Source organism: Calypte anna, chromosome 8 (genome assembly GCF_003957555.1).
Source record: "Calypte anna isolate BGI_N300 chromosome 8, bCalAnn1_v1.p, whole genome shotgun sequence".
Lineage (NCBI taxonomy): Eukaryota > Metazoa > Chordata > Aves > Apodiformes > Trochilidae > Calypte > Calypte anna.
Window position 1 is genome coordinate 16786957 of NC_044254.1, and position 23457 is coordinate 16810413.

The following is a 23457-nucleotide window of genomic DNA, read 5'->3' on the forward strand; positions in this document are numbered from 1 at the left end:
CACGAGAAAATGCATTTCAAATCTATCTTGTAGCACTTCATTGGCACTTGAATTGTTTCAGTTTATTTAAAATACACAGAGAACCTGAGAGTTCACATTGTTTCTTACTGAAGCACAGCTCAGCAATCTGGTGTCAGGGAGAGCAGCCTGCAGTTAAGCTGTTGAGGAGATGGGCTTACTTCAGTGTCTTGCTTAAGTTATATGAAGTCCAAATAGCAACAGTATGAAAAATAATATTGAAATATTTACATTATTGTGTATAGTAGTTGTTAACATTATGTCCAGAGATAAGTAGTTAATAATTTTAACAAAGGGATTCTGAGCTTTGTAAGTAGAAATTGTAAGCATGGGAATTTCGCATTTTTCTACTCCCTAGAGTCTGTAAAAACATAATGAAACCTGAAAATGTAAATGTTTGAGATTTTTCAAATATTCATTGATTTAACTAACTCTAAAACTTCTACTGCAGCTTAATCTGAGTTTTAGAGTTTGTTTTACTCATCTTCTTCAGTATAAACAGTATGTGTATCAGAAAGCACTTCCATATCAGTCAGTGAGGCAGTGTTAACAAATGAGTGGTGCATAGGCATTAGGGATTAGTTAGGTGAGCACAGAGCACCTTTAACACTGCTCTCCCATGGTCTTCAGCAAGGTCAGTATTTCAATTATGTGATGTCTGTATACATATGTATAAAAGAAAAAGTGTAAAATCTCAGTAGTCCTTTGACCCAAGAATTTAGCAATAATTAGAACTTCTCCAGTTTCCTTTAGGAAGAACAACTGATGAGATAACTCTTTGGTTTAATCCTTTCCTTCTTTTTAATTTTATTTATTTATAACAAGGACTTCCTTTCAGGGATTTTTGTGCCCAGGCAGCCTCTCCCTCTGTTGCCTTGCTGAGCCAATTTTTGAGTTTTTTCTCTTGCTGGATGCTGTCTCAGTTCTCTCTCTGGTACCAGTGAATCTGCTAACCTAAAATCCATTTATCTACACATGGCTGTAACTAGCTCCGGATTTGCCTTCAGCAGTAACTCCTCTTTCCACCTTTCTAATGAATAAAGAATGAAAAAGACTGCAGTTTGTTTTAACACAAAATATATTGTTACTGTGGGAAATTGCCCAAGAAGCTGGCCTAGCATCTTCTTTACCTGTTGGTCATATTTGTTGGATGAGATGGTTTGGGTTGCTGTTTTCTCATTTACCATTTCAAGCAAACCAAAAGGTTTTACACTACATCAACCTGCAGAACTTCCTCATGCAGGGACTTCACAACGCTTGGTCTGGTGAAGGGAAGAGGGAAGTGACATGAAGGAAGGACAAGAGAAGCAGCACCAGTCCTTTCCAGCAGCCTGCAGTTGCACAGGACTGGCTTAAATGTGAAGCTGCACCTGTACGAGGCAGTTCTGTGGTGGTTAAACTGATAATGTAGTGGCTGCAAGATCCCTGACCTCCTCCTTCCTGTCCTTTGTTTAAGCTTCCTTCCCCCTTCCCTGAGATAGCACTCATGCTTATAAGATTCCTTACTGAGATCAAAGAATCATAGAATTGTTATGGTTGGAAAGGACCTTCAAGATCATCAAATCCAACCATCAGTCCTACACCTCTGTAGCCATAAAATCATCTTCCAAAGCACCATGTCTAGCCACCCCCAGGGATGGCTTCTCTACCATCTCCCTCGGCAACTTGTTCCAATGCTTCACCACTCTTTGGGTGAAGAAATTTTTCCTAATACCCAATCTGAACCTCCTCTGGTGTAACATCAACTCATTTCCTCTTGTCCTATCACTAGTCACTAGGGAGAAGAGGCCAACAGGACCCACCTTATTACAACCTCCTTTCAAGCAGCTGTAGAGAGCAATAAGGTCTCCCCTCAGGCTCCTCTTCTCCGGGCTGAACAGCCCCAGGTCCCACAGCCTCTGCTTTTAAGGCCTGTTCTCCAGACCCGTAATCAGCCCAGTTGCCCTTCTCTGCACATGGTCAAGGACCAATGAAAAATAAATTTTAGTAAGGTTAATTTTTCATGTGGGTCATTGGGATCACCTTCCTCACTCTCTGTGAGCCCCAGTATGGTTTGGCACATCAGAGGCTTATGCAGAGGGTTCAGGTTATGAAGTTGTGGGTGATAATGCTGGGTGAAGATGCTCCCCATTTTAAGTCTCCCATAATTCTACCTACTCTTAATGAGAAGTAAACTTTTTAGCTGACATTTAAGGTCAGCTGTCAAGACTGGTTTTTCAGGTTTCTATTGTGAGAAAGGAGGTGCATGGAACAGATGAAGAAGGTTAAAGAGAGGTCTGTTAGTGAAACATCCTTGACCATCATCATATTACATCAAGAGGCATTTCAAATATGCACACAGTTATTCAAAGTATTTGACACTTTTCACAGAGTTAATGCTCACTGGTGCTCATATAAGTAGCATATAACTTTTTATTATTGTAGAATTTATGGCTAATATTATACTGTAACCAGCACTGCTCATCTGCTTTCAATGTGAGATTCCTGCCTCTTGTTGAACCCTTTGCTCCTACATGAATTTTTATACCAGCCTGGAGGTGTTCCTAGAAGTGTTGACATAACTTCATTATCTGTCCTTAAAGCTTTCTGAAAGCTGGTGTTCTCTTCCAGGGTGTCCCAAAGTTGGCAGTGGTTATCAAGTGGTTAGCTGAGACTCCTGGCTGTTAAGGGTCTGCTTTGGTCTCACTGATTCCCAGTTACATTTCCCTTGTTCCTCTAGTTTATGGTAACATTTGTAATCTCTTATCTGGTACTTACCTTATATTTCTTACTGAGGCTGTTAATTATTTTATCTTTTCACACTATGTAATGATTTAGTAACTTAGATCCCTAAGTGTTGATGTATCTGTGTAGCTCTTTAAATACACTTGTGAGGACCTTGAATTCCAGCATCTTTTGGTCCTTATGTATTTTTTACTTTTTAGAGAAGTATTCAAAGTTGCTTTCAGAGTGGGAAATAGAAAAGAGTTTAACTCTTCCTGTGCTAAACTACTGTGTCATGACTCATAGTCTGTTATAATGTGTTTAACAACCCTTTGCATGGTAAAGTTTCTGGCTGCAGAAACCAAGAATAGCTTAGACAAGATTTACAGTGCCACTACTTGAATGGTGTTCTTTGTTAAGTGTCTGGATAACTTGGGGGCTGAGAGGTACATCTCCTAGCTCCCAGTATCTGTGATACCAAGTGCTAAGTTTTTCTTTTTAAAAATAAAAATGGAAATTAGCTTCTCAACAAGTATTGTCTTACTCTCTGTTATGTTTGAAAAATAGTTTCTCCAAAGCCTGTTGCTACAGATGTGTTTCCAGTGAAGCTGAATGTTCCTAAGTCTCCTGTATTGTGTTATTTCAGATAAATCGTGCCCCAAGTTTTGGAACTGATCAAAAAATAGACTACGATGTAAAAAAAGGTGTTCTGCTAAATGCATTAAAGCTTCTCAACATAAGGTAAACTTGTCCTCTTCAGTCTGGCTCTGTTTCTGTTGCTGTGATTTTGTTTTGCTTTTATTTTTAAAATTTGAACTGGACTAGAAGAAAATGAAGTCCCTTTTTCCACCTTCGTATTTTCAAAATGCAGATATTTCCCTTGCTGTCAGTTTTGCTATTGAAATTAACCTGAATTTAGTTTTTCTTCTTGCTCCTATGTTTGGAAAAACTGAGTGGTAGTAGTAATTTTTATTTTTTTAACAATTTTTTAATCATGTCTCTGGATGGGAATAAGAGTCACGTGCAGTCATGCACTTATAGCCACACAGGAAATTTGTTTTGTTGATAGTTTCACAGCAGTCCAAAGCCATGCCCCTCTTTGAGAAAACTTTGATGCTGGGGGTATGTTGGAAAAAATCTGCACTTTAGGAAAATAGATAACAACCACATTTGTACATTAAGTAGTAATACAGAGTCATTACAACAGAGTTTAAAGTGTGAAAATATTTTAGCCAATAAAGTTAAAAAAAAAGTTAAAGTCAAAAAAATTCTAAATGAACTTTTGAATTCAAATTGTGTATCATAAACCATGCATGACTGACTGAAAAACACATACTTGACATGAAAGTGCATCTCATCTTGCCTGCACTGAATGAAAATACCTTAATATCATCTGTGTTTCAGGACCAGTGATAAAAGAAGAAATTTAGCTCAACAGAAAGCTGAGGCTCAAAAAAGACTGTATGGTCAAGGTTCAATGAAAAAACTGTTGCCAGGTTCCTCAGAGTGGGAGAAGCAGCGTCACACACTGGAAAGGAGAAAAGAAGAACTGGTAGGAAGGGAAAAATGTGCTGTTTCTTGCCCATGGCTTATGCTCTCTTTTATAATTGTCTTCTTTGCTTGATTTGTAGAAGGAAAGACTTGCACAAGTACGTAAACAGATTTCCAAAGAGGAGCATGAAAATAGACACATGGGGAACTACAGGTAACTATTTCTGATTGTTAGTAGGGAGTTTTCAATGTATTCTTTAGGAATAATGGGAACAAGTATTTATGGTGCATAATAATCTTCTGCCAAAATTGTGCAGCCATTTATAAAAATACATACATGTACACCAGGTAGTAAAGTTTTTTTCCAGACAGTTCTTTTATTGATTACAAATTTTGTTGCATGCACTTGGTAATTGATATGACATAAGTCAGTTTAGTTTTGTGCAAGACACTTACTTGAAAGACATAATAGTTCATATTCAATATACCAGAAACTGTGACTCTCATTCTGAACCTGTTCTGTAGTCACAAATGATGATTCTTATCTCTAGGGCTATGAGTATTCTTCTATTAAAACAAAACAAAACAAAACAAAAAGCTGAGTAGAATAAAATCCTATGAAAAAATGGAATGTGCATGTTATCTATGAGGCTTCCCAAAGGCTCAGAAACTTCGATGGGGCTTCCATAATTTTTGATATAATGGCATTTGAAAGACTGTGTTCATATTTCTGCAGTTTGATTTTGGATCTTAGTAGACTTCAACACAAGCATTTTCAGATTCCTTGGTAAAATACTTTCAAAAGGAAGCTTTAACTTTTTGGTCATAATAGGCATTGGCCAGAAAAGACAAAAATGTTTTTGTGACATTGTTACTGCTTTTATCATAGTTTTAGTTGTAGTTGTTGTTGTTACTGTTATTATAATTTCTTCATATTTCCTTCAATGAGAAGTGAATCAAGGGCTATGAATACTTGGCAAAATGGAGCAGCAGGAAGAGGTGCTGAGAGCATACACTCACTCATTATGACATTCATCCAGGATGAGGGAGGTCTGACTTCACATCTTTTATTCTGAATTAGCAGAATACCTTTACTGCTGTTCTTCATCTCTGCTTTTTTGAGCAGATGTCCTGGAGTTCCAAGTAAAGTTCTCATTTAAGCAGATAGATGTTTCTGTGAGTTTTTCATTTTTGATAAACTAGCATTTTGCTTACAAAAAAGTCTTTGTACAATTCCCAGTCTTAATTGCACCCTTTCTTGACATATGTGGAGCTGAACCAGTAACACAGAACTCCTCAATGAAGCAGTTATTTTCATGCTACTTAGACTGTAAGGAAGAGAAACATCATAAAGCTTTAATGCATTTTGCTATTTCAATTAATTTTAAGTTAAACTTTTTAACTGATCACATTGTAGGTTGCTTATTCAGCTCTTGACTGAAAATGAGCCAAACGGTCTCTTTATTTACCTTTTTGGTTAATGTAACTCAATAAAAATACAAACTTTTTTTCTTATGAAAAGGTGAGGTGTCATTTTGTGAGGTATGTGCACATGTAAAAGAGTAGAACAGCTTTGTGGTTTTTTATTAACCATGTTTTTGTTAAAAACAAAAGACTGAAAAATCAACAGAGCCTGAGAAGTAAAGGAATCTTGGCTAGAGATGTGGAGAAATTCTGTTTGAGCATAAGGCAGTGTTTTCTCCTTGTGATGTTCTCCTGCAGAGCAGGACTAGCTTCAAGCATCGTCATAGAATCACAGGAATCCTGGGTGCTTGGAATTTTTTGCTGCCTGGATTAATATTGCTTTCTTAATAAAAATCCAGAGAAACCTCAATCAACCCCAGCAGTCTGTGATTTAATCCATGGATGTCAGTTCAGCAATTGGCTTAGTCAAGGGTCTGTCTGCAAGTACAGTGAGCCCACTGATTCCAGCAGGAGACTGGGGTGGTCAAAGTAGGAGCCAGGCTCTTAAGCTTCTGTGATTTCATGAGATGTGTGTTTGACTTTGAAATTGCCTTCAGCTGCAGTGTGTTTCTACATATATTAAAATCTATTGCTCTATAGCACTTTTTCAGCAGTAGAATCAACACCATTAAAAAGCATTAACTGCAGCTGGATTAGAGCTTGTGCAAGTGTTTTAGGCAAACTGGAACCATCTCCAGTTTGCTCTAGCAGTGCCCTGAGTCTAATGGGATCATAGCCATCTTTTTTTCATTGCAACAAAATAATGAGAGAGACCTATTGAGAAGGAGAAGACTGAGAAGAAAGAAACAAAACTTTGTAAAAATTTAGCAAGAGATCCACAAAAATATGATGCCAGTCAATATATTACCTTATGGATTATTCCTCACAATTTCTGTCTGTGTTTCAGGCATTCATGGCAAATGGATTAGAGTGGTTTTCTTAAAAGCCCATTGTTGCTTGATAAGCATGAATAAATCACCAAGTCTTGCTTCTCATATTGTCACAATTTCCTTACCTGTGATTTTAGAGAGTGGCATAGCCGCTCTAATGGAAAATCAGAGTAACCCTGAACAGCCAGTACTAGAATTTATTTCCCCTTATTTTATCTATTTCTTGCTCGTCATGAGTTTGGAGGATTTAGCATTAAAGTGCAGTATATATTCAGTCTTTAATTTGCATCATGCCCACTAACTCAAAGCAATTGGTTCAGACTTTCACTGTCCTTTCATTGCTACTACAAATTATTTTGTGTCTGAATGTTACATGCAATATTTTGTTAATTCCTGAATTGTGCACACCTGCATGCATCATGCACACATGATGACATTTCAGAGTACTGCAAAACTGGGTTTGGTTTGTCTCTGGAATGATGTGCCTGGGATTTCTTTTGACTGGCTAATTGCTAGTTTACACATGAATGTGTTCACTGAATTAAAGTTACGTTTAGAGAACAAAGTTGGGAGCGTATGTTTTGTGAAATGAAATGATGTGATTACTACCATTGGGGTGCATATGCAACTTTTGTTCCTATTGTGATAAGCAGCCCCGCTTCTGTCTTAAACTCAAATTGTCTTTTTTTCCCCTATTTTAGGCGAATTTACCCTCCAGATGATAAGACATTGCTTGAAAAGTATGAGAGTTTGCTATCCACTGCTTTCCAGACATTTCTTGCTGGGAGAGCAGCTTCACTTCAGAGAGAAATGAATAACCCTTTAAAAAGAATGAAGGTACTGAAGCACAAGAAGTGTTTGCTATAGGAATTATTTATCTCAGAATTCATGACCTTGTGGATTAGTTTCACGATAATCATATGTGATGGCTAATAAATAGCATTTTATAATGTTTCCATCATTTTATTATTATTCTTTGTACAGCTTGTGGGCCAGATCCTTGAATCTGGATGAACTACAGAGGACCCAGGGTGGAGACAGGCTAGATGGCTTTAAGCTCCTTTACCATTTCCCTGATCCTCAGTCCTACCCCTGGCCAAACCAAAGGTTGGCAGAAACTGCTTTTGAGCTGGTAATTGCCTCCTTCTTCCTCCAGTAATGACCCCAGCCTGTTCATCCATTGTATGGAACAGAATGAGAAATACCATAAAACCAGATCCACTAGTTTAAGGCATCCAAACTCTTGTCTGATTGCCTACTTTGGTAGTCAGAGATAAACAGTAGGAAAATAGCTACATTTAAAATAACCAACTAACATGATTTAATTTAAAATCTGAGAAACAATTTCACATCTCTGTAGTTGGCATCATCCAGCAGGTTTACAGGAATCTTTGTTCAACCGTTTCCTCAGACTTCTATCTTTAATAAATGTTTAAACTTGATTCTAACTTTCAACTTCATGTTGATTGCAAGTGGACATTCGCGCATCAGAAGAAATACTTTTGTATCTTCTTGTGGAGGGATTCATAGTCTTATTTCAGGAATTAGTAGTCAGAATAATTTCAAATTCCTACCAGTTGGTGCTTGAACTTTAATAGGATGGGATAGGATGTGTTTTGCTTTGAATTAATTGTAGTGAAATTCCCATTTCTAGGAGGAGGACATTTTGGATCTTCTGGAGCAGTGTGAACTAGATGATGAGAAACTAATGGGAAAATGCACCAGGCAGCGAGGACCGAAGGTATTTGACTTTTAGATACCATTTTTTTTATTTTACTCGGTGGAAAAGTAATCTCAGAATTTTACGTAAGGAATTTACTTAGTTGGTCCCGGCAGAAGTTTTCTTCATCATACTGACATTAGTCTTTAGTATTTTTTGGAAGTATGAAGAGAAGCATAACTACCATTTTCCAACTAAATCCCATTAAAATTTTAACTGGATATGAGAGCCTTCTATTCTTCTCTAAGCGATTTGGAGGAATTGCTGTGCATGGCAACAACTGCTGTGCAAGAGATTGCCTGATTTCAGTGTGTGAAATGATTTTTATATCCATAGCCTTTCTCAAAAGAATGCTTTGCTCTTTAATCAATTAGTGCCACTAAGGAATTTTAAGATCATGGAATAAGAGGCACTATGGAAACTCAGAAAGGATTCATTACAATTATGATGTACCTGTTGTTTATTTACTTGCTTAAAAGAGTTACACAGTTTATCTTGGAGCCTGTTTTGTATCCAAAATCTGCTTTTAAAGTGCATGGATACTATTTTTAGCTTGATGCTTTCTGGTTGTGTGTGTAATTCATGCAAGTCTTTGTCTTAACAAACACTGCATATCTTTATAAGTCAGTGAAGATAAGTAGTTCAGGCTTGGCTAAAACAAATATGTTTCTTACATCCTGCAAACATTTTAGGTTGTGTCTGCTTAGAAAAGCAGACTTTTATGTTCTTGAGCATCCAAAACATGGATTTGTTTGTGAATGCACGTAAAGTTTTTTCAGAAAATTCAGAGGCATTTTTTGTTTCTGAGACCATGGTATGTCATACATCTGTGAACTTTTGTAAAAAATGAATGCTGACAATTGTCCTGAGCTTTCTGGGTTCTTTATATACATGCAGGAATCCAAAGAGCTACATCTTATTACAGGCGTGCATACTGGAAAGAGGATCTGCATACCCAATCTGGTATTAAGACAGATTTGCAGGAACCTCATTACAAATATGGGGATTTTGTGAGCTTGTGCTTTAACAGTGGTAAATTCACTTGAAAAGGAAAAAAAAATCCAGTCCACCCTGGCAACACACTCAACACACATTCTTCAGGGATTCTTTCCCTTGAGGTTTTGTTTTCAGTTCTTTAACATAGGGTCACTTAATCCAAGTTCAAAGACTTAGTCACATATTTCCTTTTTCCAGAAGCCTGTCTTTTCCCAGCAGCCTTCAGAGACCATCTGTCTGGTTGACTGCATATACACAGACTTGATCTATACTATCTCTACACTGGTTGAACACAAGCTGTTCCCAAGCTGGAGGCCATAAACTTTTAATAGGGTACTGAAGCCAAATTGAGAAACCTCTCTTTAATAATTTTAATGTGAAATTTGATCAATTTATGAGAGAGACTATATGACATGGTCATCTTTTGTAGCAGGAAAATGGATTCTGAAGTTTACAAGCTGCTCTAATAGTACAGTATTGTTTACACTTAGAGAAGGGAAAAAAGAACAACTGCATTGTCTGACCAAAATTTCCACTTTTTTTTTTCTTTTTTCTTTTTGCCGTAAAATTGATGGAATCAAAAGGGAAGGCAATGAAACTAGCTTACCCAAGGAGTTTGTTTCTTTCCTTGCAGCTTACATACTTCATGCTGCTCAGGACCTTGATTTCTGCCATCTTTTTTAGGGTACTGGCATATTTCTCTATAACATAAATCATGCCTACAGTGAAAACATCTGATTTGAGATGTTTCTGGTTTTCTTATACCCTCTGCTTTCCCTTTGAAATACAGATGCCCATTGTGGATGGGCCTTTTATCTTGGACTGAAAGAGCATCACCTCTTTCCTGTAAGGGGTAAGGTGCAAGAGTGCAGATGGCTAATAATATCCATTTGATTGGCCACCTCCTTGTAAAAGGTCAGCTGTCAGATTTGTAGTATTTAAATATAGATCTGCATAGAAATCTGGTGAGTGAGATAGGCAGTAGAACTTAATGGTGCCTGTCAATCCATCAGTAAGAGAATAATCCATCTGTGAAACTCATCTTCTTGTGATAATAAAATCCTACAAATAAAGATCCATTAGCATATCAGAAAGTAACTTACAAGATTAGACAGAGCAAACAAACGTGAAGGAATGGTACTTTTCATGTCATGCTACCCAACATGAAAGGTTCTTTCAGAAAAATCATGAAGTCCCCTCTTAAAAAGTCTGAAAAGCTACTAGTAGGAAATCAGATGCTGTGCCTTGGGCACACTCTCTTCCTCGGAAAAAGGAACAATCAGAACTCAAAACTTCATATAGAACAGGTAGAAGAGTTGGCAGAGAGCAGTGTTTTCCTCCTCTTCCTACTTCATATACAGAAACATACGTATATGAACATTCATGTATCTGAGGAATAGCCATATGTGTATAAATATGCTTTGCATGTAACAACTCTCCCATATTTGCTAGGAATTTCAGCTTTATTTTTATTTGAACATGATTAGGAGCTGAGCGTAGAAAACTAGTCAAGAATTTCACAGAACAAAAGCATTTTTGCCAGCAATTAAAATACTGCTGAATTCTACTTAGATTGAGAAAAACCTTCTGGAAATGTCTGCCTTATTTGAAGCCTCTAGAGGGCACCTTATCCTTACACACTGTAAGGTTTACTCACGTTCGTTACCTTGCACCTCTTTCTACAGGAAAAAGAACAGATATTTTAGAGGAAATGAGCAATTACTTTTATTTTTATTCTTCTGATGTAAAATCAGATGAGTTTAATCAAAGAAAAATGAGGTTAACATGCGGGGAAAATCAAGGTGATTAGAACTGCTATGCAAACCAATCTCTCTTATTTTAGGAGGTCAGTTTAAAACCAGATCTTCCTATTATTTGTCATTATTGCTTTTTGTAATTTCTTTGACCTTCATTAACTGATGTGAACTCTTGATGTGCATAGTACTGTTTAGTGTAGGAAGTGTGAGGAACATGCATATGGTAAGTGGGAATGAGTTTTACCTTAAAGCCCCTGGGAGTTTTGATTGAAAATGTTTATTGTACCTTGTATAACTTATCAGGAATGGCTGATCAATCTATCAACATGGTGCACAGCATTTCATTATTGGAACAGCTATTTTTAAGAAAGCAGTAAGTGTTGATGCACCTTAATTTATGCTTTTGGCAGGTAGATAAATATCAAAATATTCTTTGGATAATCTGAACAATTGCCAGGGCTCTCCTGGATGAAATATACGACTTCAGCTCTTCCTTATCTGGTCTTAACCGTCTGGGCTTGCATAAATGTTTTTTCATTTTCAAGTTAGTGGCAGAAATCTCTCCTTCCTTGGCTGGAATAGAAATTTGGGTAGAATATGTTTAGTTATATAATGTATCTTGGAGGAACATCTTCGAGGCTTTGATCTGTTGCCCTTCCCAATAAATCTTGGTGCAATACATTATGCTAAGGTAATAGGGCAATTTAAATTCATCCAGAGATTTCTTCTATTTTACTCTGTCCCAAAATATGTTCAGAATTTATGATACTAATTTGTTTAAACCTGAGTTTTAATTGCAGTCCATTAGATGACTAGGAAGATAAGGCCATCACCATAGCTTCTTATAACTGAGAGTTACTGGAAAGGAAGAAAATGTGTAGGTAAAAGAAGTGAACATGAGCCTTCTTAGGATAATAGATATAATGGAGGATATTGCATTTTTCTTGTCTGTGTGATGGTATTCTGGATAAATTGATTTATGATTTCAAACTATGATTCAGTATGTTTGGTAGTGTAAGTCACACTTGAAATTAAATGATTTTTTCCCCCTTATTATGCTGCTCTTCATGTGAGAGACTAGGATTACAATGTAGTGAATTTGATGAAATATTTAAGCATTTATTTTAAAATTATAGACAAACTTCCAATCTAATTTGGGAGGGTTTAAATACGTACTGATGAATCTGCCTGAGCCAGGAACCTAGTGTGATGTTGCTTGCATTTACAAAGGAATTACATTTCTTGATTTCTTTTTTTGTTTGTTTGTTTGTTTGGTTTGGTTTTTTTATTGTATTTTTAAAAATTGTTTTTGTCATTTTTGTTTTTTAATTAGCCCTTATGTTCAATGCCAGAAAGTGCACAACCTCTAAGAAAACATAGGAACTACAATAGTGACAGTAGCTGTGATAGCAGTAGCAGTATGTCAGAATCTGGAGAAGAAACTGAAAAAGAAGACCACAATGAAAAAAAAGAGAAAAAAGTTTCATATGATCTTGAAGAAAATAAATACAAGTCTTTGGAACGATCAGGTAAGTTTAATGATCACTTCCCCAAGTAAGTCTGGCATTCACAATGAATTATGTAAAATGTTTCAGTATTATGGAATATATCAGCATTTCTATCTCAGGGTTAAACACTTGTTTGCTTGTTTAATTTTTTTTAAAATATTTTCTAAATTAATGAAAATTAGTTTTTAAAAAAGAAAAATTTAGATATTATTTTACCAAGAAAGCTACAGAGAAAAAATATATCTGAGCTACACTTGGGAGTGGTGTGAATGTTCTCTTTTTCTTAGATTTTTTTTTTGAGCAGACTGTTATTTTTTTCCCTGTGAAAGTTCAAATTAACCTTGAATTTGCTGGAATGTAGAAAGGATGAAGAGATGTATCTGGAGACATGTAGAAGGTAACATGTTCCAGATGAGATCCCTGCACAGATTTTTTTGGTGATTGTTTTCTTTCTTGCTGCTGAGTGGTGTAGGGTCTCAAAGAATTTCCTTATGTAACTGCTCACATATAACACCGCTTCTAAAATTTTATTTGTCATGGCAGCATCCCTTATTTAACAGAAGACAATTTAAAAAAATGCACAGCTATGCAGCAGCAGATGAGGGACAGCAGATCTGCAAATATGAGATCCATCAACCAAATTTTCTCTCCAGCTTACGTATTCTTACAGGCAGGAAGCTACACATGGTAGCCAAATACTTTTTGACCTGTAGGGCATACACATTCTGTAATAAATCTGATTCATGTTACAGACAACTGGAATCTGTCTACCTGATTGAAACTGGCTGTGAAGAAAAAATAAATGATCTTATAGAGTATGTAATGTATGTATTATTACAGGATCTGACATGACAGGCTGCTACATGTATAGTTGTTAGTGAACAGACGTGGTAGTACAACATGTGCACACCTGCCATTCATGAATGTTACTAGTTACAAAGACTGAAAAATGACTGTTAAAAGAATAAAAAGTAATTGCATTATTCATTTAATTTGTCTGCAGGTAGAATGAACTGGAAACCTTCGATTAAAAATATAAAATCTCCATCATATTCATCCCCCACATCATCCACAGGTCCAATAAGGCGTTCTATAAGCTGCCCTCGTTCAATATCAGTATTGACTATGCAGTCACAAGCAGCTGAGCAACGTCCCTTTTCAGCCAAAACATCTCTGCAAATCCAGCGTGCATCCTCAGTCAATAGGTCTCACTCTTTAAATCGCAGCCCAACTTCAGCCAGAGTCTCTCAGACACCCAGCTTGGGAACTATGAACTCTTCAGGGGTGAGTTAACAAAGCAGTTCCATTCAAAATGTCTCCCATTTCTCTAAAACTCAATAAATACATCAATAATTTTTCCAGTGTCAGAAAACCTTAGGTACCATAGTCAGTGCTGTATTTGCAGGAACTCAGGATCTCTAGACCTGCTTATGACTTAGAGTACGTGCTAGCTGTGATGTTCCAGTTTTTCTGGTGCAGTAATACAGGTGGCACATTTTGTGAGAATGTAAGTCTTAGAGTTTTTGTGACTAGGAAATATTCTGTCCTAAATAGTCTTTTGAAGACATAAGGAATTTTTACCTCTCTTAAAAAGTTTCTGTTGTTTGTTTGGGGACTGGTGGTTCTGAAGTATGTACTTACCTTAAAATATTTACAGTAATAAAAATATACAAATACTTCAAAACAACTGTATGTTCCAAGAGTAAATACATTGTAGCAGAATAAATACTAGTAAGACTTTGTCTGGGTGTCCATTGTAGAAGAAGGTGTAATTAATTCTCATCCTACTGTACCTAATTTTTGTACACTGTGCCACTGCAGTAGAGGTCAATGTCTGAAGTAAATTATTTTAACATTTATAGATAGTGTTATTCTTTTTTGTTTTGTTTTGTTTGTTTTATTGTTTTTAAAGGATAGCTTTCATTTTGAAACCTGTCCCAGAGCCACAGAAGTGTTTAGAGTCAAGTGGTCTAACTAAATAAAATAAATAGATCAGATCAAACACTTTCAGCTGTTTAGAATCTGTGCGGTGTGTTGTAACTCAGCAATGTACTTCTGAACCATACACTTCTTCCTCTTGTGACCAGACTCATCCTTTTTGGTATCTCCTTCACAACACAGGCACTTTTTATATTGTATGGTGGACCACATAGCTACTTATCCTTAGGCAGCACTTGCTAGGATTGATCCCCAACCCTATCCAGTATTGTACTGGGTGCTGGTGCCAGTGCATTTCCATTCATGCTTTGGTGCCTGACCTGTATATTTCATCACCCAAATACTTCATCTCCAGATTAGCACAACACACTGGCACTTTTAACCTGTATTTGCAGATTTTCTCTATTGTGGTGAGCTTTGATTGTGAGAAAACCTTTTTGTAATGCTTATTAACTTGCTTCGTAGTATTTACTTTCTCTAATTATAATTTTATCTGATAGTATGCTCATTGTCTGTTTTGCCTGTGAGGCTTTGTCTAAATGATGAAAAAGGATCCTTTAAAATTGTGTGCTAACATCTTGTGCAGTACTCCTTAGCATGTTTTTCCATCTTTAAAGTCAGCTAATAGAATTGGAAAGACATTAAGATTGTGTCCTCACCACAATGTTATAAAGGTATTTTTTATCACATTAGTTATCTGAAGTTTAGAAAGTATGCTTTTATCATCAAGATGTACTCTGAGAGTTTAATGAGACAGGCCTCATATAGATTTTTCTGTTCACATTAATTCTATATCAAATACAAATTACTGAAAGATTAAAAACAGTCTCTTACCATCTGACATTCAAAATGGGCTGCTCGCTTAAATTAGTATTAGTAAGAAGCCACACTCTCTTTTTCACTGAGAGAGCTCTACCACAGATCTTGATATGCAGAACAATTATGTTGGGCTTAGCTCAGGCTTTTTAAAATAATGTGAATAAAAATACTTGCAGAATGGAAAAGAACCTCTTATAATTTAGCACTGTATTGTGAACAGAACTCTGTTCATAATTGTTTTTGCAACTAAGGATAATATACTATATATTACTGCTAAAATAAAATTAAAATTGATAAACTATAACTTACTAAGAAGAAACCTCTTATGCATGATAAAGTAATGGTTTATCTGCCCTTTGGGCAAGAAAAGAGCAGTATATTGCCATTTTTGGAGGCTGTTGAGATATACTAAAGGTATGGAAAATAAGTTTAGAATAAAAAAAATACTGTTGGGAATTACACACACATTATTATAGCAGTTAAAAATGGAAGTTAATTTGGAAATATTTCCTATCTCATTTGAGCCATGTTATTATCTATCACAAAGCAAAATACTTTATAGTACTTGAAATATTATCACTTGCTTAACAAAAATATCCTTAAATATTGTAGTTCTTAGAAAATGCAAAAATTTAGAAGTGCCTAAAAAATTTGTATTTCAATCCTGAAAAAGCATAGAACTAAGCCCACTTAATAGTGCAGTCAATAAAGTATGCAGAAGTGAACAAACAAGATCAGAAATACTTCTAACTAGTGTGTAAAATTTAAAGAAAGCCTCAAGCCTCTCCAGAGATGGTCTTATGCAGACATTGTAAGGGTTCAAGTTGGTGTTGGTACGAAAAAGACTTGGGTTTTTTTTGAACAAAATACTGGACCCTGTTGATGACCCTGTCAGAACTCCCACTGACCCGGGTAGGAGCAAAGTGTCCTTACATTCTAATGCTTCCTGAATTCTTGGCACAATGGGGTATAATTGGCAATTTATGTTAAGTTGTTGCAGTGAAGAACTGGAAAAAGTTATTGTAACTAATGATTTCTGTTCTTTATGTTGAATTTAAATTCACAGTCAGTTATCTAAATTTGAAAATTACATTTTAAATTCTGGGCATCATAAATATTGAATTTATATTTGTTTATTCTGTTTCAAAGGAAGCATTTGAACTGTTTTTCTTGAATTTCTTGACAACTAGAAGTAATGGTGATGCATTAATGTTCATGAGGTATATGTATGTATAATAGTTATGTATTAGCTATTATGTCTATCCACTTTCATAATATATTTTGTGTCACCCTATTAGAATTTATTTTTGTCAAGGAAACATCTTTGTAATGTGATAGAATGACAAGCCTGAAATTTTTCCTCTGTTTCTTACTGGTTTTTAGAATGAGTCATTGCTGCAACAGAAAACAAAAGAGCAAGAAGTTGCTTTGACGAAAGAGACTCTTCTCATTATCAATGACATGAGAATGAAGTTCCCAGGTAAAACAGATGAGGAATCAGAATTAATTATAGAAGATGTAAGTATCTATAAATAAAAAAGAGGAATTACAGGGTAGATACTGTTTAGGCTACCAAAATGAAGGAAAGTAGAAAGCTCAATTTATGATTCATGAGCTCCTTTAGCCTTAAAACTTCTGTAACTCTAGATAATTCAAAGGATTTCAAAAGCTTGGAGCTTTGCATACTTTTTGACCTTAAAAGAGCAGCACTGCACACATTCCTATGTCTTTGTAAAATATATGAGAAACAATTAGAAAGGTAAGGAAAATTCAGTTTTAGATTGTGGAGAAAGTTCAAACTTTTAAGTAAGCTAAGAAGAATCTTACAGTTCTTTAACAGTTTATATTTCATCTGAATTGTTAGTACAAATCCTGACATGTTTATCTGGCTCTTAAATAGAGAACTCAGAGTGGTATGCTGCAAGGCAGACTGGAAGTTTGCTATTCATAAAGAACACCAGTCTCACTTCTTGGCTCACTTGGCCAGTTTACCCTTTCTTACATTCATCATTGTCCTGAGCCTCATCATTTTCTATCTAAGACTTGTGAAACAATGCTTGAACTAAATTAAGCAATTAAAATTCAGCACCTAATATGCAGATATATAAGCAGAAAATACGTGGTATCTAAATCCCTTCTAATTACCTAGTGCAAAGAAACACATCAGCTTGGAGAAGAAAAAAATGAAGATGGAAGTTCTTTTCTCAGTCTTATAGAGATGTGAAGTGATCTAGTAATTTAAATCAACACTCATATTCTGATGTAGTAAGCACAGTCCACAGTGACTTAAAAGTAATTTAATTCATTATCCAGTCAGAAATGCCCATTGTTCAGTGAGTTTTCAAAATGTAGATCATGCCTCAGGTAATCTGTGCAACTACATCACTATTCTCCTGTGATGATGGTTGATTTGGGTGATACTGGAAGATAGCATTAATAACTAGCATATTTAATTTCTCATCTTAGGATCAGAAATAAAAAGCTTCATTAAATTTTTTCACTCAGACGTGAGAGTATGTGCACATTTATGTGCCTATGGGAGCGTGTGTGTGTGTGTGTGTGTGTGTGTATGCACTCCATCTAGTGGTGCTTTCTTATATAACGTTTGCATGGTAATAGATGCAGTTTCTTATTGCAAAATTCTGTGATAAATTTGTCTGGCCTTAAGCAGTTTCTGATGGAAAACAATATTTCATAATGGAAGGAAACAAATAAGGTTGTATTAATTGTGAGTCAGAACTTGACATAGGTCTGCAATAGAACAGGAAGGTAAAATAACAAAATGAAAATAAAAATGTACATTCACAGCTCCAGCTATTTTTTTAGCACTTAGATATCACAAAAGGAGAGTATGGGAGTTCATATGTAATAAGATATAAAAAGGATGTTTTCAATGTATGTCTAATGTCCTTTATGCAGCAAAAAAAGGGTCACTAAATAGATTAAGTTATGCATTATTGAACTTACTACTGTATTAAAGGAATGTAAGCTGATTCAGCTGAGTTTCTACCTGCTTTGTAGTGTATGACTGTCAGAATCTGGTGGGAAAGAGGGTAAGATTTAATGGAAAGATTGCACAAATCTTTGCAAAGATTCCCTCACATAACTTTGCAAATATTTTTCTTTTTCTTTATGAGAAAAGTTCTTTTCACAGAGGCCTCTTAGATGCTTACACTTTTTGCACTAGGAAAGCTCATGAATGAAATGCAAGATTTCAGTTGGTTTTATGTCTATTTCTTTTCTCTTGTGCTTTGCAATGACTACAGATTATGGATAATTGGAAGTATCATAAGACAAAAGTGGCATCCTATTGGCTGGTAAAACTGGATTCTGTAAAGCAACGAAAAGTAAGTGACATATTTCATTTTCTAATGATTATCTGAAGTAGGCACATAGCAGTGTATCTGCAGTGTTTCTACTGGTGTTTAGCAGAAGCTGGGACAGACTTGAGATACCAAACTACTGGCTGTCAATACTAATATATATATAAATTCTATTACAGGGATTTATGTTGTTCCATGTTGGGACAAAAATAATTATCCTGGAATGTAGTTTAGAAAAAAATTCCTTAAAAATGTAGTCTTCTGAAAGAAAAGCAAACAAATATATTATCAGTGCTTACATACCCAATTTTTAGCAAGCAGTTTCAGAAGTTTATTGATTCAGCACATTTGATTGATAAGGGATAAACCAGCCATCAGTTTCATACTAGGCCTCTTAAAACTCCATTAGAGTTCGTGATACTGCACTTGGTTATTTGAGTCTTTGGCCCAGTGTATAGCAGATCATGTTTAATAAAAAATAGATTAGCCAGGGGAATATTATTGACATTGTTATAATGTTCAGCAAACTAGTTTAGTTTTGCAGAGGACTAATTATATTTGTTTATCATTCTGGCTTCACTCATATGCCATCTCGGAGCTACTGTTGTGCATGGCATCGTAAGAGTTTTTAATCTTTTTAAAACCTGACATATGATAGTATGTCAGTCATATCTGCATGTCATGTCAGTCAAAATCATCTTCACAGCATAATACTTATTTTACTTATTTGTAAATAATACTTATATTACTTATTTGTAGCAGAAATTGCATCTATTATTAATATAATTTGGTGCTCTTAAAGCAGTATTTTGGGTCTTCTTCAGCCTCAGTCACTGACACACTGTGTGGATTAGCGTATCAGTTCCAGACATTTAAACTCTGTGTGTCTCAGTTTCACAATCTCTTTTTAAAGACCATAAAAGAAAGTAACTTAATCAAAATGCTGCATACATGATAACTATTATAATTGGAGAAGGTTGGTATATTATTATAGAAGAAAGAAGAATTATTTCAGAACTCCATTTCAAATTACTTCTTATAAAATCAGCAGTGTGATCCTCAGTCTTCCAAATTGTGTTCTCTTGAATATTGCATTAAATGCTTGTATTTTCATAGTGGACAGAGAAAACATGTCCATTTAATGTGGTGTCATATGATAGAGATATATTTGACTATTCAAGTTAAGTTCAGATATCAAATGGGTATATGTCCACAGAGCTTTCTAAAGCTAAATTAGATGAGACAAATCGAAGGAGAACTTGGAAATGTAGGAGGCTATAATTTAATCAAAATCCTTCTCAAGCCATGTCACATAGCAGCACAGATCTATGATATAGAAGAATTATTTCTAGTGTTATAGATAGGGATCAGTACAGCAACGAACGTCGTTGGCTGAAAGTCTTTAATTTTTTTGATTGGTACCTACAAGCTGTTCTGTTGAACAATCCTTTGGTTAAAATGACTTCTTAATTTCTTTTTCACTAAAGAAAAGAGTTTTGTAATCCGAATATACATGCACATAGATCTTTTCTATTGTGTAGCCTTTTGCCCCAAAACACCAACAGCCATTGTGGAAGCTTGTAGCGAATAGTGATAGGGAGCAAGAGCTGCTAGGAGGAAGGGAAGGATAGACAGATAGATAGATGCATACAAATCAATCATATATATAATTTAAGGTGTTTCTTTCAACCCTTCCCCATAGGTCACTTCCCAAAACTATTGGAAGGAATTGCCACAGGGAGAGTGGTAAATATGCTCTTTGAGGGACTGAGGCTGTTCACTATGCATGTCTTCAGTTGCCCTTCCTAAGCTCCTTTTGGCCATCTGGCTTAATTTACATGTGTTTATTTTTTTACCTGTGGCTGTTTGGTTATTTTAACCTTCTTTTTAATCTAGTCAGAATTTTCTCCTTTAAGTGTTATTTCAGAAAGTCTGCAATAAAAGGTAGTTCTGTCCTTTATTTGACTGGCAGCCATGTAAAACTGAGGGCACGTGTGAAAAGTCAGGATGATTCAGGCTGGTGTGCTAGGTCATTACTAGCAAAACTGCACTGCCTTTGCTCTTCTTGTGAGGACACCTTTTACAACTTAGGAGGCTTCTCATTCCTGAAGCACTCGTGAGCCCTTCATCTTTGCTTGCACTGGAATTGGTTTGCCTTTTAATTATTTTTTATTTTTCAGCTGCTTTTAGCCTCAATCCCTTCAAGCAGGCAGATATTATTCTTAGAAGGGTAGTTTATAAAAACAGATCTATGTTGACAATGACATTGCAGCTGAGGACTGCCAAATGTGTAAGCTTCTGTTGATTTGAAAGAAGTATGTTTTATATTCTAGTGGGTGGATAAAGGAGAAGTGAGTTCAAGGTGGAGAATATTTATGCAAGTCAGGAATTTGGCTCGAAGGGACCTTCTGCAACTTTGCAGGTGAAATACAAACCAGAAACTCAGTCCCCTTCATTATACTTACTAGGAAGTTCTAAAACACAAAAAGAAAATACCTGGGCAATGTACAAAATTTTACAATGTTCATCTCTGACAGGTATATTTGCTTAAGAATTATTTAATATGATGTAGCAAAACTAAACTCTTGCTCATATTCTTAATGTCTAATATTCCAGCATTAAAGCAGAGGTACAGGAGGCATTTTTGAAGCAAACTGAGAATAAACTGATGAAACTAATACATGCTAAAATGAAGTTTAGTCCCCCAAGACTTTGAAGAAAAAAAGACTTCTCTGTGGGAGGAGTTGTGACTGCTTTTTGTTACATCACTTTACATAATTTCTTTAAAAGTATTTTGATGGTTACCAGAAGGTCTTTACATGGTGTTTTGAATATGCTCTTTTATAACATCTTGTTCTTTTACATCTAGATAATGTACTATGTTAAAGTAAATGATGTAAATTAAAGTAAACAGAAAGATGAAGGCAAACTAGGAAAATTAACTAGGAAATATGAGGATGTAGTTTTCATGAAGTTCCAGATCTTGTGTAATGCCTTGTCTCTTTTCTTCAATGGATGATTGAGACCATGTTTGCAAACTAAGAACAATTAACTGGGACATTTTCCCTTCTGGCGTATTGGCAATATCAACACAATAAAAACAATAAGAAAAGTTTTTTTTCCAGAGTACCTGGCAGTCACAGCTTGCTGTGAGATGCGAGTTTCAGTTTTTAATTTTCTTCAGCTCTGTAAAATCATAGAATGGTAGGGGTTGGAAAGGACCACTGAATATCGAGTCCCACCCCCCTGGCAAAGCAGGATCAACTAGGACAGGTCACACAGAAATGCAGCCAGAAGGGTCTTGAAAGTCTCTAAAGGAGACTCCACAACCTCTCTGGGCAGCCTGTTCCAGGGCTCCATCACCCTTACAGTAAAGAAGGTTTTCCTTGTATTCAGGGGAGAACTTCATGTGTTGTAGGTTATGGAACACAGGGCAGCACTGAAAAGAGACTGGCCTCTTCTTGATACCCAGTATTTTGATGTGGTTCTGCAAAATGTTATTGACAGAAAAGCGTATCATAAAAGTTTGCTTGTGAATGCACAGAAATGGAACATTGATGCTGGGGGGAATTTATAGGTGTGTAGTCACCTGTGTTTGTGTGCAGTGAACCAGCAGTGAACAGTTGGGTTTAGATTCTGCAGTGTGCCTTTGCTTTGATTTTATGAAATACTCTTTCCTAGGTTTTGGATATAGTCAAGACAAATGTTCGTGCAGTTCTACAACATGTCTGGAAGGTTCCAGACATTGAAAATTTACATCTCTACCGTCTCATTAACCGTGTTTTCAATCGCTTACTTTGGAGCCATGGTCAAGGTTTATGGAACTGTTTCTGTAATTCAGGGTAAGCCTATTTTTCTTATTTTAGTCTTTCTTCTAGCTTCACAATTACAATCAATACTGGCATACTTTGCTTCTCATTTTTGTTTAAGAGAATGCTGTAATACACTGAACTTGGTTTTAAAACCATCTAAAGATATAGTATAATTAGAAGTCTAAGAATCTAGACCAATTCAGTAATGGAATCAGATATGTAGTAATTTATGTACAAATATAAAGAGCCTAAGGAAAAATCTAGTTTTCAAAATATCTGAGCTTCAGGTCAACTCTGTCATTGGATGGTGCACAGTTGTGAGACCAGACTACTGTAAGTGTCAAATGTGGACTTAACATCAACAGAAAAAATTGCCATAACTATTTGAGCTCAAGACTTAAAACAGAGGAATCTGGTCAGGTGCTGTTGACATCTCATGCCAAATGTAATATCAGTTTTGTGATTTACAAATGTTCAGCTCAAACTTTTGAGCTCAGATGCATTCTCTGTTTTTCACACTGGTGGGAATTATTCCTAAAATCAAAGACATTAATGTAAGGATGAGTTTGGAGGATCAGATCCTAGGTCTAAAATAATTTCCCTTCCCCTGCCACCGTCTGCCAGATTTCTTCATATAATAAGAAGACAAACATGTGAATATGAAAGGTACTGCATACAAAATAATTTTCTAATTTGATTAACTTGCATAAGGTGTAGTTCCTTTTCAATAATTCTCTTAGAACAACAAGCACACATAGCATACTGATGGATATTGTATGTGCACAGGAATCAGGTCAATATGTTCTTCATGTATACTAATTTTTCATATGTAGAGAATACATGTAATGCACTTGTTAATTGTTTCCCAACCAAATAAGTAAAAGGAAGAGGAAACTGAGAGTATCTTGAAGATAATAAATGTTGGTTTATTTCTTATTACTGTCTTCACAATGGTGCAGGCTTATTTTTGTTGTTTAAGCCGTTAGGAATCTTTTTCTTTGCTGCGTCAGGCCATGGG

General features: G+C 35.8%; 1 protein-coding gene across 4 annotated transcripts in view; it reads left to right on the forward strand.

Moving 5' to 3' along the window:
- TTLL7 (tubulin tyrosine ligase like 7) overlaps positions 1-23457 on the forward strand; it is a 63944-nt gene that overhangs the window by 32819 nt on the left and 7668 nt on the right. For all 4 annotated transcript variants that reach the window (XR_003987827.1, XM_030455517.1, XM_030455515.1 and 1 more), the window contains 10 exons: positions 3368-3462; positions 4126-4273; positions 4353-4426; positions 7268-7403; positions 8221-8307; positions 12373-12568; positions 13551-13831; positions 16688-16822; positions 18571-18651; positions 22309-22469. Coding sequence is in view for 3 of the 4 variants with exons in the window: in XM_030455517.1 (XP_030311377.1) it covers positions 3368-3462; positions 4126-4273; positions 4353-4426; positions 7268-7403; positions 8221-8307; positions 12373-12568; positions 13551-13831; positions 16688-16822; positions 18571-18651; positions 22309-22469 (1394 nt within the window). In the remaining variant the exon portion in view is untranslated. The remainder of the gene's footprint in view (positions 1-3367; positions 3463-4125; positions 4274-4352; positions 4427-7267; positions 7404-8220; positions 8308-12372; positions 12569-13550; positions 13832-16687; positions 16823-18570; positions 18652-22308; positions 22470-23457) is intronic.